At 42.0% G+C, this 18,421-nt stretch overlaps 1 protein-coding gene across 2 annotated transcripts; it reads left to right on the forward strand.

The window, feature by feature from the left end:
- slc37a3 (solute carrier family 37 member 3) lies at positions 1-15,588 on the forward strand. 2 transcript variants are annotated; one of them, XR_013963628.1, is made up of 16 exons: positions 1-58; positions 823-901; positions 1,438-1,704; positions 3,151-3,265; positions 5,080-5,172; positions 6,021-6,104; positions 6,475-6,620; positions 7,929-8,025; positions 8,516-8,600; positions 8,832-9,058; positions 9,872-10,013; positions 10,996-11,097; positions 12,854-13,053; positions 13,188-13,253; positions 14,557-15,101; positions 15,184-15,588. XR_013963628.1 is itself a non-coding variant. In XM_080757993.1 (15 exons), the coding sequence occupies exons 3-15, from the start codon at positions 1,625-1,627 to the stop codon at positions 14,647-14,649; spliced, it is 1,530 nt and encodes a 509-aa protein (XP_080614119.1). In that variant the 5' UTR covers positions 1-58; positions 823-901; positions 1,438-1,624; the 3' UTR covers positions 14,650-15,588. The 2 variants fall into 2 exon arrangements, 1 of the variants encoding a protein (XP_080614119.1); XM_080757993.1 differs by having other exon boundaries at positions 14,557-15,588.
- The last annotated feature ends 2,833 nt before the right edge of the window (positions 15,589-18,421 follow it).

An 18,421-nucleotide genomic window follows, 5' to 3' on the forward strand; every position in this document is an offset into this window, starting at 1 on the left:
CACACAGTCACACAGTGACAGTCAAAGCGGCTCAACGCTACAACAAACACAACATAAGGTAAGATTTACAACTCTACTGCTATATTTGTATAGTTTTTTTTATTATTATATCTTAATTGTACGCGTTGGCTCTATGCTCGTCTGTTACATTAGTGTTAAATGAGCAGAGTGAGGTGGCTATTGTATTATTAATTTTTTATTCTAGTATGGCCCATATGGCACAAAAAGATACACGTCTTCAAGAAAACTGTAAATATAGCTGCTGATATTGCCACGGGCTCTGTTTATTTCCTTACATGTTTAGAAAATGTGTAATTTATGGCTCAGATCCACCAACAGTCTCGGACTGGTATTAAAGCAAATCTGATCAACAAACGGAATATGGGTGATTCTGGGACACCAGCATGTTCAACTGGTTTGCTTGATTTTTTTGATTGAATATTTAGGCCTATTACAGTTTGCAAATAATACAGTGGTACTGGTACGTGTGTACATTGATGCTAAAAAGGATAACAGAAAAAAAAAAGAAAGGGCTTGTTTACATTTTGGTCCTTCATTAAAATACATAACCCTGAGGCATGACTGTCATATAGTCTATTGTAGACGGCTGTCTTGTGATTCAAGGCATACACAGCAGTATGTCAACATGCCTTCAACAGATATTATTATTGGATTGTTATAGTCTATATAGGTACAGTACAGTCCATCAGATTCAGAACTGTGATTTCAGTAAATATTTACTGATGCAAATCTTGATAACCCAAATAACAACACCCAGTCTGTAACTAATCTCCCTTTCTCCCTTACCTTTGGGTATTTCAGGGCGGAGGGCTGGTCGAAATACCCATCTTATGGTTACACGGTGACACCTCGTCTTACCTCATCCAAAGGTGCACCAGAGGTAGTTAGATGACTAGGATTTTACTAAGCTTAACTTAAACCCGATACTTGATACTGATAATTGTATGACAAATAGCAAAAACAATACACATCATGTCATGTTGTGAGCTAGTAAATGGGCAATTTATTTAGGCTTCAGCATACAGCATTCCACCATAGCAACATCTCCAACTACTTGTACTAGTTCCAGGCAGCCTGAAAGCGTTGTTCCCTAGGTTCCCAGACCGTTTCAGCTCGAGACCCAAAAGATTAATTTGGTGTCTCCCTGGGACCCATATTAAACTCTTAAGCCCTATTCCAAAAACAGTGAAACTAGCAGAATCCAAGCTCACGATGCGATGCAATGTCACGTGTTGTGAGCTTGTTGAGTTTAGTTCGACTTCCTTTTTGTATGTCTGAATAATGTTAAAAAATACACCTCTCTATCAATAAACGTAAGAAATGTTTTTTACTCGTGACTCATTAAACGTCTTCATTCAGACTTCTACCAGGGTATCTAAACATGAACTCTGGTCGGCGTTTTCATTTCATTCACAGACAAAGCTGTTGTGTGTGTGTGGATGTAGGCCAGTGCATCCTCCTAGCCGGCATTGTGGACCACCTTAGCTGATCCCCTCCTCCTCCTCCCGTGGCTGTTCCCTGAGGTCACACCTGCTCCACCTCCCCCTCCCCCCCTCTCCCCCTTCTCCATCCTCCGTCCTCCTCCCAGCCAGCTGACCCTGTGATGCCTCCCTCCTCGTGCTGTGGCTACCTGTCGCAGTACACCCATCATCACCTCGCAGCCTTCCTCCTCACCTTCTTTAGGTAATCTAGTTCCGCAACGCTTCCCCGCCTCTTCGCAGATGGGTGGGCCTCGTGTACTATTCCGATGTACTATTTGGCCTCCAGAATACATCTTCGTGATGTCACTGATCACATGGCCCCAAGTTCTAGACCTCCAGTTTTAGGCTGAATAAAATGCTTTCTAATTAAGAAAGCATTTTATTTACAACACACTCGGTACACAGAACATTCCCCAGTGTTAATTCATCAAGAGTCTATTTAATGAACAGTGAGGAGTTTACTGTGTAGCCGGTGGTGAGTTAATGTTTGACTGCACAGTAGTTTTAAATTATCCAAAGTGTGAGCCCATTTCAAACGTACTTATCAGGATAAGTCTAGATAAGAAATGTAAAGTGAGGTGTGCAGCTGTGCCTTTAAGAGTCTGTACAGTACACTCACACTGGACACAAAACCCCAACGTGGCGGTTTTTGACCACTTCCAGCCAACCAGACCCCTCTAATCCTTCTAGGCCTAAAGTCTGATTTGTACTTAGTTGCGCACCACACAATAGTGTAAAATGCAAAAATATCAGATCTAGGGGTAATACAATTATCAATAATATATATACTGTATATTTTTCAAATCGTTCAAGAAATAGCAAAAAATGCCAATCTACAAGCTCACAACGTGTTGCATATGTGACACGCTGTGAGCTTGTAGATCGCTATTTGTGTGCCACACTGTTGTACAACAAAGTATTTAGTTTGGGAGTCTTTCTTTCTCCAACCTACAATTGTTGCCAAAATAGACTAGTCTCTTTGAGACCCATGGACTCGTTTCAGAACTGCAGTTACCACTGCCAGACCCCTCAGAGTTAAAATGATTGGCTCAGGATTTTGCGGTATTACTGTGTTTCTTCTCCTAATCTCCCTTGGTTCTTTTGGGCCTGCCGCTTTTACACTGCCGACTGAGTAGACGGAGGCTGAAAAGAAAACCACTTTGAGAACCTGTTTGTCCGGTCTGTCACACGACAAGACAGCCTCTCACTGCCTTTTACAGTGAATAACCTCAGCTCTATTTTGCTACTATTTTGCAAGTATGCAGAAGTTAGAATAGAGTATGTACTGAATGACTGTGCTATTGTGTAATACGTTTGAGCTCACTGCAGATCTATAATGGCAATCAGTGACTAATACAAAGGCTTGCGTCTACCTAAACAAAAGTGTGACACGAATTCTCACATTGTTTGACAACTACACAGTAAATCCATTTGATACCCCCTCCGAGTTGTGGAGAGAAAAAAAAACACCGCTCATCTATATATGCACACTGTGCAAAATCATTTTTTTTAATATAACAGATTCTAAATCCTAAAGTACGGTACTGTGCCATGCAGGCTACCAGGTTGTTGCTTTGCTAAGATTCTCTTTCTCCTCTCTCTCTCTCTCTCTCTCTCTCTCTCTCTCTCTCTCTCTCTCTCTCTCTAGCTATGTGCTGCTGCACGCGTCCAGGAAGACGTTCAGTAATGTGAAAGTGAGCATCTCGGCTCAGTGGACCCCGTCCGTCCACAATGCCAGCGCGCCCCCGTTCTCTCCGGGAGAGGTGACGTATTGGCGATAATCATCTGTACATTATCACTGTAAATCACTGGAACACGTGACATGTTTAAACCTAATTAATTTTATGCCAAATGTTTATTTATGGATATAAAATACACTAGAACACGAGTCACCTCAAACACCTCACAAGATCACCTAGTGTTCTAAACACGTATATATGACTTTTGATTGTAAAAACTAAACACATTCATGTGTTTAAAATGTGTTACTGGCGATTAAACATGTTCTTCTGTTTATAATCTAAACACTGACACGTTTAAAAAGTGTTTCCCATAAGGGGGTCATCCCTATGTTCCCCAGGTTCTATGTTCCCCACTTACCTTAGGGTTTAGGGTTAGCTTTCTGGTTTAAGGACTTCAGTGTTTTGTACTATACAATTGTAGTACAGAACAAAGAATGTTTATTTTATTTTATGCCAGTGTTAATTTTTAGTTGGCTAAAACAGTTTAAGTAGCCTAGGCAGGCTTAAAGTTCAATGGATTGTTCAAAGACTGAGCTTAAATCAGAATTTGCTGCTAAAAGTAACACAATTACAAAAATTACTAGTTTCTGGTTTAGGTTTATTCTAAGTGGGGAACAAAGAACCTTTTTTGCATGGTGGGGAACATAGAACCTGGTGAACATAGGTACGCTCCCAATTGTGTTTAGAACCTAAACGCTTATATGCAACGCAGCGTGAGTAGGACAAGAGAAGGTCACCTCCATTCCAGTGGAATTGTTCCACTGGCAAAAATTATAATAATTGCACTCCAAAGACAGAGCAGGTTACACTCCCCCCACCCTGTGTAAGAGGTCATCTGTGGGTGCAATCACAATAGACCACTGTTAGATAGTCTCCCCTCTCCTTTTGTGTTGTGTTACTCAGTATTGTACTGACGGAAGTGGCTCAGAATATAATGGAGCCTATCAGTTGTAGCAACATGGTCTGTCAATATGCAGAGATCCATGGAATGTACCGTAGACTATAGAGGGTATGTGCATGCATAAAGTCAATGGCAAAGTGAGTTTAACGTAATTTAATACAATCAGATAGGACTTTTCTGTTTGGATGTAGGGGCTGTGAAGGCCAGAAAGTAGTTTTTTGGGGTGCAGTACTTAGTCCTGGTTGGTAGAGTGGTTGTTGTATGGTATGTCCCTCTTCTATTGAGTCATTTGGATCCTCCTGTAGTTTGTTGGGTAGGGTCATTACTACTGGGTAGGTGCATGAAGTTCTTCAAAGTAACCACGACTGCCCACACAGGCTTTCTGTCTTTGCTCGAGCAGAAATGTAGGCACTGTAGGTTAATGTTTTGGGTAGTAAATTCACGTTTTTCAGCTTTAATTAGGCTAAATCAAAACAATAAAGCCCTATTTTATAATTGGTCAAGTGACGATGTTGTGCGGAGATAGCCAAACAATTTTCACTTATAATGACATGCATCCAGGTTGAAAATGGTTAATAAGCACAGCATCTGAATAATGCAGTTAACTGCTCAGTTTAGTCTCGCATGGATTGTATTCCACGATTGCTATGTATAGTATGGAACTAAACCTCCCGAAAGCTAAGAACGGAAGCTGTCATCTTTCCGTCATTTCCGTTCATGAAAACATATTTTAACATTATCTTTAAATTAAAATATATATTTAAATTACATTTTCTACTAAGCACCATGCTATTTTTGCGTTGAATAGTTTGATTTACAGTAGGTAATGTACAAAGACGAGACGGAAGCGTGGGGGGCAATAGTCTGCAATAGTCTGCCTCGAGAAAGACTATGCTCGGTTAAATGGTTATTCTGATCTTTGTGTGTGTCCCAGACATGGGAGGACAACCGTCTGTTTAAAGATGAAGAGGAGGCCACACTATTCCTGGGAGTCCTGGACACCATATTCCTCTTCTCATATGCTGTGGTGAGTGAGCACTGAATGTCAACATACATGTACATGTACCGCTACTCAACAAGTAGCTACTGGGGCAGTAGAGTTCTCATGTGTAGGGTCACCTTTTTTTTGTCCTCACATAGTAGTAGTTTTAATTATTTTGTTAGTTTTTGGTAAATGTACTAACATTGCTTTTAGTTCACTAGAGCGGTGCCTGTTAAGCACTGGCCTGGAACGATGCACGTTGGAAATGCATGTTATTACTTGCGCAAGCAAGTAATGTGGTTTGTCCGGTGTCTCTCTGTATACATGTATGTAATCTGAAACCTATCTTTATTACGTCTCCATCGAAAGCCAGTTATATCCCGGCATTGATACATATCTTCATTGTGTCTCACGCAAAATCAGTATCACGGCATACGCATAAAAAACCCACCACAGTGTAGTACTTTTCCAACCAAATAGACCGTTTTAGATCTTTAACTCTTGAGAGCGTAAATTGAAACCAAAATGGACCCTTACGGTACGGCTCCATTTAGTTTCATTTTACTCTCTCAAGAGTTAAATTTTTTGTTAAATACCTGAATTACTTAATTTACAAGAAGTCTACACAATTAGGCTAGAGAATGTAAATTAATTAATTAATCAACGTTTACCTGTTATCTCTCCTAATGGTGCCACATTAATACAGCATGGCAATGTGGACAAAATCTTATCCAACGACAACAAGATATTCCAAGTCTTCCATGGGTCTGAGAGGCTAAATCTCATCATGTGTCAAAAGTCGAATACATAATAGCCTAGATATGAAAAGGGTTGAAAACCACTGGTCTTCATGTTTTCCTTCTCCATGTGTGTTCTTGTCCTTGATGTCACAGGGTCTGTACATAAGTGGTGTAATCGGGGACCGACTGAACCTGCGCTATGTGCTATGCATCGGCCTGTGTGGCTCTGCTGTGGTGGTGAGTTACTGTACACACACACACACACTCACACACCACCTGTATTGTAACCTCTGTTTGTCCAGGAAAGGTGACCAAACGGATGGTTTTTCGCATAATTATAACAAGGCGTGGAATCATTTGCAATTAACGTTTTCAAATAATGTAATCAACATTTTGATTTAAAGTTCGACTTGTGTTAGTGCCTTATTAAAATATTAGGCCACGGACCCCCATTTTGTACGATTACGTCTCTGGGAGCCCCATCAATTTGGGGGTCCTTGGCACGAAAAAGTTTGAGAACTACTGATTTAGAAGGCATTTGTAGAATCGGCATCAAGTCTTAATGGGATAATAAAGATAAACATCATCTTTCTGGGTGTCTTTGCAGGAGTTTGTGTTCGGGACCCTGACAGAATGGCTCCATGTCTACAACATCTACCTGTACTGTGGCCTGTGGGTGCTCAACGGCCTGCTGCAGTCAGCCGTGTGGCCGTGCGTGGTGGCTGTCATGGGCAACTGGTTCGGCAAGTCTGGGTGAGTCTGGGACGTCTGATCTGCTACTTTGATACTTATGTGTGATGCTGTAGTATGTAGTAAGTAGGAGTAGGCCTTAACCCATTTAGGCCTGACGTCGAAATATAAAAGCAGACAGAGCTTGTAGATTAGTAGTATTTTTCAATAGCTAAATTATAACATAATGTTTAAAACACCAAAAGGGGTTCCCGTCCAAAATTGGTAAAAAAAAAAAGGTAGCTCGACAGCAACAATATACATTGTCTTACGAATATAGCGAAAATGTACATTGTACAAGCTCATAGTCTCTCAAGACAGAATTGTTGTCTCTCACAATTTTCAAACACTTCCTTCCGCGGATGGATGTCCTGGCCTTTGCAGTCGCATAAAACCGTTTCCTACTGAGATCCAATTAGTTACCTTATCTAGCAGAAATGGAAATTGAATGATTTATTTAAAATTGTATTCTCATGGAGATAAATGACACAAATGTCTATCACAACGTTTGCGATGCGGAGTTACAGTCTCTGCAACCATTCGAAGATTGTGGAAGAGTTTCAGGGACGAACAAGCCCTCACGTTTTAGATTTGCCCAAAATGTTGATGCGGCATGCCAGGGTTAGTGTTTAAAATTGATAATGTAATTAACCCACGATTTGGTAGCGTGGGAGTGGAGAGTTTGCTTCAGTTTAGCAAGTTCATGTTATGTGAGATACTGTAGATGAGAACTTTGTATAATGGTAAATGCCTTCTGTAAACTCAAGGGAATTTTGGGCTTGCCTTTCAACCATTCCCTTTAATCTCAGAAGGGCTTGTACTGTACTTATCCACAATCACTTTATGCTCTTGACATTGCAGAAAAAGATACTGTATGCGAGCAAGGACTGGGTTAATGTGTTTACCAAATTGCAGGTTAATAATCTATCCAACATCTGACCTTACAACATGTCATCACGATGACCATAATCTAGAAATACACACTAGGACACACACGCACGCACGCATACATACATATACACACACACACACTCACACTCACACATCCCCACACACACACATGCACATGCACGCTGAATCATATCCATTCATGCCAGTCTGCGGCCTAAACACAGGCACCATTCAGGGGCCTGAGTCACAGAATGTGCTTTTTTGGCAGTTGGAGGACTTGTAAACATAATTTGGGGATTTTAATAGCAAGAGTCAGGAATTCTGTTCCAAAATGTGATGTGTGCCTTTTCAACAAATCATGACATGATTGCACGATTTCTCTTTTGAAGAATCGTAATTTAGGTAACACTGAACACAATCAATATCCACTTGGTCTTATAGGCGAGGCTTCATCTTTGGGCTGTGGAGCGCGTGTGCCTCTGTGGGGAACATCCTGGGAGCCTTCCTGGCATCCAGTGTGCTCAAGTATGGATACGAGGTGAGACACACACACACACACACACACACACACACACACACACACACGTTTTTGGCTGGGCGACCCCCGGAAATGCTTTGGCCATGTCTTGCGACCCCCGTCCCGCCCCCCTTCCCACCCCCAATACAAATTAGCCGCTACAATAACCTTAATAATAGATAAAAAAACATCATAAATAAATACTGATACCAGATATTATCAAAGTTATTTTATTTTTTTAGTTATTTTATTTTTTTATATATATATATATATATATATATATAATGTGGGGACCCTCCATAAATAATTTCGGGGCCCCCCTGAGTGTTCGTGACCCCCAGATTGAGATCCCCTGATATAGACCAGCCCAGGGATCTTCAACAGGGCCAATTATCAAGTTTGTATTAACCCTACCTTCTTTTTTTTAAGTAAAAGTCCTGTATTCTTTTTGTACTGAAGTACAAGAGTAGATGGCTAAAGTGTGTGTGTCTGTGTCTGTGTCTGTGTTCAGTATGCCTTCCTGGTGACGTCTGTGGTGCAGTTTGCTGGCGGTGTGGTCGTGTTCTTTGGTCTACTCACCTCCCCCAAGGAAGCTGGTAAGTGTCCCAACGTGCTTCTTGGATATCTATTGCCGTACCCAGCGTTTGAATGTGTGCGAGACTCGCGTTGAATGCGCGTTGGTCTCACGGTTCATTCTAACCTATTGTTAAAGCTACGATCCGGGACACATGTTTACATTTCTGTCTAATAAAGTATTCAATCAATCACAGAGTGTATTGAACATGGCTCTCTTGTCTCTCTCTCTCCATGGTGCGTCTCTCTGTCAGGTCTGGGTTTGGAGGAGGAGCCGTGTGTGCGGCGGGTGGACACGGACACGGACAGCCACCGGCCTCTGATGAGTGACGAGGAGGAGGAGGAGGAGGGGGAGCAGGAGGTGGAGGTGTGTGACGGAGGCTACTACTCCATCCAGGGACAGGACGAGACGCCGCCCCATCCGCCGCCCCCTGCCGCCATCGGCTTCTGCCAGGCCTTCTGCCTGCCTGGCGTCCTGCCCGTGAGTCTGCATTATCTTATTAATAATAATATCTTAAACTCATAAAGCGCTTTTTTGAGTACCCAAAGACACTTTACATGGGGGACAACAAATAAAACTACTTTTATTGAGGGGGGGGGGTAAAATCAATAAAAACTGTGGAAAGAGTTGCCTATGAAAAGCAATATTGAAGAGGTGGGCTTTGAGGTTGGTTTTGAAGGTTTAGACTTGGCATCTCTCAGAGTTGTAGGTAGTGCATTCCACAGGGTTGTGGCAGCAACGGTAAAAGCTCTGTCGCCCCAGGTACGGTAATTGGTCTTGGGGACCAGACATGAGGGAGCGAGAATATTTTGTGTCCCTCATTCAGTCCTCAGTTCATTCAGTACCAGATGTACCAATATTTGTATACTTCGGCTATTTGAAAATTGCTGACCTACACGACACGTGACTGTGAGCTTGCATATCTGATATTGTCAATAAAAATGTTGAAGACACTTGTCACGTTGTCTGGGCATGTCATGATGCCTGTACGACATATAAGAACACCAGGTTGAAAGTGGTTAAGATGCATTCCAGCTAGGGGAGAGTCGCACATGGACACAGGACACAATTCTAACTCGTGACGTCATCACTATAATAGTTTTATTTGTATAGCATCTTATACAGGCCACACATAATTCCAGTAAGATAAAACAATAAAAGTGAGATAAATACACATTTAGACAAAAAGAAGAGCTAAACCTCGACAGGCTTATGTGAGTTTAATGAGTTGAACCCTGAGTTGAATTGATGTTGGGACTATGCTGTATTACCCCTCCTCCCCCCGTGTTGCAGTATTCCCTGGCCTACGCCTGTCTGAAACTGGTGAATTACTCCTTCTTCTTCTGGCTTCCGTTCTACCTGAGCAACAACTATGGCTGGAAGGAAGCCCAGGCCGACCGACTGTCCATCTGGTATGACGTGGGCGGGATCATCGGTGAGTGACGAGCGTGCCCCACCGATACTATTAAAGACGACACAGAGTGTGTTCACGTCGTACACGTTGATGATACAGGGAACCCATCGTACCCCGATTAGGGCATTACACCTCGGATATAGTTATGATAATGTAAACATCACACAATTATGGTAATCAGAGTAAGTATTAGGGTATACTTAAAGGACAGCTTCACCCATTTTCAATCTTCATGTAAACAATCTTAATGTAAACAGATGGGGAAAGCGTATGAACAAACACTAACTTTGAGTGATTGTGAGACCTTTTGTCCAAGAAGGATCTGGAGATAAAAGACATCACACATTGTTTCAATGTGCAGCAAAGACTACATTTCTTGCCTGGGCAGCAGAATGGGCCAAGACGGTCCACACAGTTGCTATTTAGATACCTCATTAAAATGATATAGGATGCACGTGTTAGGGTCATGTGATTGAAGTGATTATCTGACAAAGTCATAAAATCATAATAATAAAAATACACAATGCTCTTTGACTTCAATGCATTCCGTTCCATTTCGCCTCCCAGTGCCTAGAAGAATGAGTTCTCTGTGATCCAATATACACTCGGTTTGAATAGTGAAAACCGACTGCAGTGACTTTTTCTTAACCACTTAAGCCATAACATATACTTACTCTAGCAAATACCAAAATAGCTGATTTACAAGCTCATTGTGACACAGTGTAAGCTTGTACAGATCATATCATATCAGATCATTTTCACTCCCATCCCCCCCAGCAAATCGAAAACGGGTATACTTTATTTTAATTGATCACACCTGTGCTGGGTGGAGTCAACTAGACACAAGTGACTTGAATCACTTGTGTCCATTGATCTGTTTGCTTTGCCACCAACCAGACCTGTGTCTTGCTGTGCTTCCCATTACAAATACAGTGGAGTTGAATGGGAACTTCTCGTAATGCCCTTATATTAATGCCGTTCCATTTGTCCCCGTCTCTCTCAGGAGGCACAGTGCAGGGTCTGATCTCTGACTGCTTGGGAAAGAGAGCGCCTGTGTTGGCGGTCAGTTTGCTGCTGGCCATGGGCTCCCTGGTGGGCTACAGCCGTGAGTCTGAACACACACACACACACACACTTTATTTTTCATTAAATACTTTTATTAGTCAAAAATATAAACAGCATGTGGTACAGTCAGATATAAGGCTGAAACAGGGTTCCCACTGTCATGGTATTCCTGGAAATATGAGAAACAAAATGAAATGCTTTGGGAAAGGCCTATAGCCTATACATTGTTTTTGACTATTGATTTTGTAATTTGTCCATAATAAAATTGTAGGAGAAAACCTTCGCTCACCTAGAAATTAGGCGTATGCACAGGTGCGTAGGCCAGTGGACATCAATGAAAGCAATAAGGTACACCCGCACACTGTGTATTTGCTCGGTACATGAGTATTGTCTTATTTAATGAAGCAACGTTTCGGTCCCTCCGGACCTTCCTCAGGCATGTAATTTTAATAAATTAAAATAAAACCTGTGCCAAACATTATGAGAAATTCCTGTGGCTTAATTGGCTTTATGTGTACAGGATGTCACATGACAAAAGGAATGGATCTAAAAGCTGTAAATCTGCTCAGAGTCGGTCATCGATGACACACAGGTGTAAGAGCCTCATTATTGCACTGTATGATTGCTATTGTTACAAATGTTTGGGAACCCTGCTAAACCCTGCTAAAAGGACAACACAAAAATGTCCTCTGGACTTGTTTCCATTGTGGTAGCATACCATAGCATAAAATAACACAATAATGCCATCAACAAAAGAAAATGTATTAATATAATTTATTCTTATCTCTGAAAGTGTATAAATGTAACCAAATGGACCCTTACGCGTCCATTTAAACTGAAGATTTTGTGTATGTCTGATTCATATAATGTTAAAGTTTCCACTGTGTTAGCATATAGGAGTGGTGAGCTACCACTGAATAGAGTGTTTATCTAGAATAAATTAATGGTGTGGCCAGGGTGTGCTTTTTCCACTTTGAAGACATTAGTTCCCCTTATGAAAACAGAGGTGAATTTTATGACCCCTGGTGGACTACAGGTGTAAATACAGACTTGTTTTACTGAATCATCCAAATTGTCATCAAGTGGTTCTCAAACATTTTCAAGTACCCTCAAACTGTATCATTGGGCCACGGTCGGACACCCATTTGTAATAAAACAATGTTTTGATTAGATGTATAAAATATTTCTACAGCAGTGGTGAGAGAGAGTTAAACCTATGATCTGAATGGGCAGTCTTACTCATTGGGTGAAATAATGGTGACATTAAACTGTGCCCCATTTTGCTAGGGAGTGGGACCCCCTGGAACTGAGACCACTGATATAAACTTGTGTCTATGCCATGGTGGTTCTCAATCTGTGGGTCCCCACATGATTTGGGACCATTACTGGATCAAAAGTAATCCGCAAACTATACTGTACTATAACAATGTGAAACATTAGCCAAATTGTCAAATAATATCAGAAAGAGGCAAAATGTTTGATCTAGACGCAGAAATAGCTGGTGTACACAAGCCTCGCATTGCGAGCTTGTAAGATAGGCTGAGTCAAAACTAAATGTAATGCCTCAACTTCTACAACTTAAAGCTTGTCAGGGTTGAGGGTCCACAGTTCAAATATGACTTTGTGGGGGTCCCCACTTCAAATATGATATTTTTGGGGTCCTGAAAAGTTTGAGAACTACTGTTCTATGGGACATTTTAAGTATGTTTTCTCATGGACAATCCAAACCTCAACCTCTTCATCATCTCATATTTTTACCCCCCTCATCTCTCTCTCTCTCTCTCTCTCTCTCTCAGACTCTCCTAATGACAAGGTGGTGAATGCCGTTCTGTTGGCCATAACAGGCTTCTTCATCGGCGGTCCGTCCAACATGATCAGCTCGGCCATCTCGGCTGACCTGGGCAGACAGGACGCCCTGAGGGGCAGCCGCGAGGCCCTCGCCACCGTCACGGGCATCATAGACGGCACTGGCAGCCTCGGAGCCGCAGGGGGCCAGGTACAAAACACCTAGTCGTGCTCAGATTTTGGACCCCTCTAAGCCATTGGAGTGCATGCCACCGTGCCATGCACGCAGAAATGGACGATCTGCAGGTGTTAAGTGACCATGAATAACACGTTCTTGTCCTACAGTACCTGGTGTCGCTGATCGAGAGCAAACTGGGCTGGATCAGTGTCTTCTACTTCTTCATCGTCATGGTAAGATACTGTGTATACAATACACCTACGTTATCTGCACTTTTTGCTTTCAATGCCATAACGGAACTGTCAGGGTTACAGACCTGCTAATGCTAACCTGCCATTTGGAACCCCAAATACCTGTAGCCTCTGGCTGCGGCCCACCTATTGTCAAATAGACGGTGTACTGTATATTATATAGGTGGTTAAAATTTTGATGCCATAATTAGCACTTATTTTGCCAGGGAATTTTTCATAATAAGGGCGCTAGAGAGCCAAGCGGATGAGGGCAGATTTTACTCTGAAAAGCCCCGAAGTCTGACGTCACTTTCAGTAGAGGGCGCCAATACACAGGTTCATGTATTTATTTATTTTCATTGAAATCTCCATAGGGCGATTTTAGGTCGCTTACTCGCTTCATATAAGAACTGTGTTTGAAAAATAAACTGACCATCCCGGCCTTTCTGTCAGGGGAGTGGCTGTGTGTCGTTAATGATGTCATATTCATTCATATTTGATACAGCCACTTTCTGGAGAAAATGGAATTAATGTGGCCGCAAAAACCTTGAAACTACATATTAAAGCAATGTCGCTGCTAATATGCTGTACGTCACGCCCCGCTGTCAACACATTGCGTTCCTGAGATTCCTCGTTGACTTAAGCTCAGCTGGTGGTGACTCAACTCGTACTAACCACGAAACATTAAATATCAATAAAATAAAGATAAACGTAATTAACATTCAGTTTCTGTTGTGCGACGGGCAGCTGCAGCCACCCCGCCTACCCGGAAATGTAGTCTCTGGGAGAGTCTGGGTTGTTTGACTCGTTTCTAACGCATATTTTGTTACTCTTTGGGTATATTTGTACATTTCCACCTTCAGTCGATGCTTCATATCCATATGAGTGAAAAGGCCGGGGTGATCTTTTTATTTTTCAAACACAGTTCTTATATGAAGAGATCTAAGATCTAAAATTTGCATTGAAATGGGGATTTCAATGACCGTGTCTACTGACCGTGACGTCAGGACTTCGGTGCTCTATACACGTCCATAATTAGTGTTAACTAATTTAGCTGGGGACCCCCTGGGCGTCACCCGACCCCACTTTGAGAACCACTGCCTTAGAGTATAGACCATGGGACCCCCATTACATCCACATTACATCCACATTATTTTAACTGTGAAACCCCAACCTATTCTGTAAAAGAAATGTGTACAAATCTCCAGTGGATAAGTAAATCTCTCCTGATGTCACTAAGCGATCTGTGTGTGTGTGTGTGTGTGTGTGTGTGTGTGTCTGTGTGTGTCTGTGTGTCTGTCTACAGACGGGATGCAGCATGGTGTTCATCGGTCCCCTGATCGTCAAGGAGCTACATGCCTTGTGGAGAGACAGGCGGGCTGTCCTCCGCCAGCTCTGAAGGCCTACGTTCCTTCTGCTCTTGTGGGGGAGTATTCTGGCATGGCAGTCTTTCAATGTTTTCGTCCACGAACAAGTCCAGCCTTCCAGGGTAAGCTTAGACACTTCGGAAAGGTCTGTCTGTTCGCATAGTTAGAATTCCATCTGTACAGAGGAAAAGGTTTTTAGATATGAATTATACAGCATTGGATTTTGGGATTCTGCGGTTGTCGACGTCGTCTCCTCCTAACTTGAAGGTAATTGTGAACGACGGATGCAGCGTGCTGTTGAGCAAGAGACAGGAAATGGCCACTGTGCGCTCTCTCTACACGTGACTGTGGATTTAGGAAGCAATGGAGGAAAAGTCGAAAATGTGAAATGTACTGTAAATAATAGTTCTACTTCTACGTCTTAAGCGGTCATCACAGTATCTTAGTTTGAGCTGTGTTGCAGAATCGCCCGTCCTGGATTAGAGTTTTTTTTAAGTTCCTGGTTGAGACATTGTACTGTAGGACCAGAATGCAGCTGTGTTGCAGAATCGCCCGTCCTGGATTAGAGTTTTTTTTAAGTTCCTGGTTGAGACATTGTACTGTAGGACCAGGATGCAGCTTCTCACTCGGACCTGCCTGTGGATTATTTCACTGTCAACTCAGAATGTATTATTATGTATAGTTGTATTTGTGCAATTGATGTAAATATTCAACTTTTTAATATGTGGTTTTACTTGAAAGGGAAATCCCAATTGTAACATTCATTAAGTCATCCATGTAGTCTTATTTTTAGGATACATATTTATATATACTGTAAGCCTTTGTTTGTTTTTATTTTGTGTATAGACGTGCTCCGATCGATTAGAGGTGCTCCGATCGATTGCCCAGCGATATGAATCGGCTGATTTTCACTCGATCGGTGATAATCAATGTTTAATACCATTTAAGTGAATAAAAGTCAATCACATATACAGTATAGTATAATATCACTTTGCGTCTTTGACAGGCCTAAATATTCTCCCCTTCCTCCCCATACACACATAGGAACAGTTTTGACATGGGTTTTGACCTATAATAATTTTGGAAATATTTCAATTTTCACCTTACGCAAGATCGATATCGGCCCCAAAAGAGTTGCGCCATTGAGGGGGCAGAAAACGGCGCCGGTCACATGGTTCATGTAACTCAAATAGATGCCCATAAACACCAGTGCATTCCGTAAACTTCTGGTTCAGGGCTCTGTCACTATTCGCCAATAGGGAGGGTGGGGGGGGGGGGGGGGGGCGGGTGGTGTGTGTGTGTGTGTGTGTGTGTGTGGTGTGTGTGTGTGTGTGTGTGTGTGTGTGTGTGTGTGTGTGTGTGTGTGAGAGGCCTGGCCTGATGACGTGAATGGAGATGGCGCAACTCTCTTCAATAGCTCTGATGCACACATACCAAAACAAGGAGACTTTTTCAGTCCCTCTCAAAATGTCTTGCACCACAACATTTTTCAAACTGTACAAGCAGAAGTTGGTAGGTTTTCTTTCCAGCTTTTTCAGCTGTGCCAGTGTTGGGGAATGGCTGTGAATACAGATTTTATGACGGATAATATTTTAGCCCTAATAAAGACAATCCATGGAATGCTGTTGCACATTACTTGATCCTTAATGACTTCATTAGGGATGCTATTGATTATGTTCTTCGTGATTATTTTATTGATTACTTTTGAATCAATTAATTGAATAATTAAGAAGCATGTTTTATTGTTTTTTTCAGGGGTACTATCCTCTCCAATGTCTGCAGCAATATGATGTAATTTCAAAAGCCAAAGTCTTTGGACTTTTTGTTTGTTTAGAGCACTTTAAACATACATTACCAGTCGCCCCTCACGAGTAATTCTTTATATATAACTAATTGATGAACCACTTAGTGTTATTTATCATTTGTCATACAGCCGTGTCGTCTAATGGTGAAAATAGCGGATCAACATGTGCGTCGTAAGCTTGTAGATCAGCTATTTTCACCATGTATTTTTTTTCTTTTCATCTATGATTACATCCCAAATAAGCGATAGATTATTGATTATTTTATTAAATTATATAGATTAAAACAAATAGATAGAATTTACTTGTTAGATTCATTGTTGGACCTGTTCTTTGTTTAACAATGGCCAAAAGTGCAAACGTAGTGCACTGTTGGTGCTAAAATACAGCATTTTGTCTGATTTAAGAAGACATTTGGGCTCCTCAAAGCACAGGTCTCCCCCAGGCCTGGTCGCCTACCCAAGGCCCTCTAAGTTTGGAAGCCAGGGAGAGTCAATTGGAATGGGATCTGACCCCAGAGTTAATGTGTATCTAATTGTGAGTTTTGGACCAATGTGTAGGCGTAGTAGCATGTGCAGCGTGTGTTGTTGTGTGTTTTGAAGAAAATGCACAATGACGGAACATTTTATCTTGCACAAGCAGGGCCTATAAATTGTGTCGGAAAAGATGTTTATTCAACTACGCCGGGTGGTGTGGTCCCCCCAACAGGAGTGTGTGGTGGAGACCGCCTCCAGCCACTGCAGATCATGTGCTAGCATATAGCTACCGTAAAGCTAGGTTGAAATAGAATTGTATGCATTCAAATCCCAGATTGAACATTTAGTACTCATTCGGGAAACTTTGAGTTCTCTAATTTCACTCTTTTGACATTGGTAATCTGTGCTATATAGTAGTAGAGCCTTCAACGTGCATCATGGTGGGTGTAGTTGTAGAGCGTAAAATCGGACTGTTAAAATGTGTATTGAAGTTTAATTGTGGTTGAGGGTGCAGCCCATAAGGCTTGTGCACTGTGCAGCTGTTCACTCCTTGCAAAAGGTGTGTTCACAGGGAAGAGTCGCTGGTTCCAGAAAGCTGTCAAGACAGATGAGCCAGAGACAGCCTTCCTGAGACCCACCATGACCTGTTCAGAGCTTAGCTGGAGTCGTATGAGGTAGCATCTCCATCGAAATGCAAACCTGTTTATTTTAGATGTGGGTCTGTGGCAAGTCATAGAAGCGAAGTGGGTCATCTATTGTACAAGAGCTTGGCTATCTGCAACATCAGCTGGACAATCGGTAATGTCCAAAGAATTGCCAAAACCCTCCTTGCTGGTGTTGTCCTGCACACATTCTCATTCTCAAGAGGATGATGTTACGTCTGAATTTGGGATTTCAGCTTTGCAACAGCTTGGCAGGACTGTATGTAGTGTCGTTGTGTGTTACATTAATTTTGTTGGTTTTGGGAGAGGCAAAATTACAGATTAATTTCATGGGGGTAATCTGGAGAGGCCATTGAATCTCAATTTACATTCAGGTTGTTGGTCTTCCGGTGTCGATCGTTGTTACTCTGTAGCTACCTTATCCTTCACCAGAAGATGGCGTCAATGTTCGATCAAATCATGATACCCAAGCATCAAACGAATCTTGCACTGGATTTCAGTCGTTTTTATGAGATTAAAGAGTTGTTAGAATGGGTCAAACTAACAAATAAATATATGTTCTATTGCTTAATACTGTAGTAAATTGATGTTCAGAAGCATTCTTTAACTTCTTTGAATGTGCAATTCAACTTCTTGGCTGTAATTTTATATTGTTCAGGAAACGCAGCACTTTTTCTCGGGATCCCCCAGGAGGAAGTCACTAATGTTGCTCTGGAGAGGTAATTCTGGAACATTCTTTCTGAAGCTGTTGCCCCCACCCGACTACGGATAAGCGGTTGAGGATGGATGAACCCTGGCCATTTCCAGGAACCCTTGTCCATGTGTGAATCTCGTTTGTGTCCGAGCATAGGCATGGCTAAGGCA

The sequence above is a fragment of the Protomyctophum bolini genome (assembly GCF_963924005.1).
Source record: "Protomyctophum bolini genome assembly, chromosome: 23".
Taxonomy (NCBI): Eukaryota; Metazoa; Chordata; class Actinopteri; order Myctophiformes; family Myctophidae; genus Protomyctophum; species Protomyctophum bolini.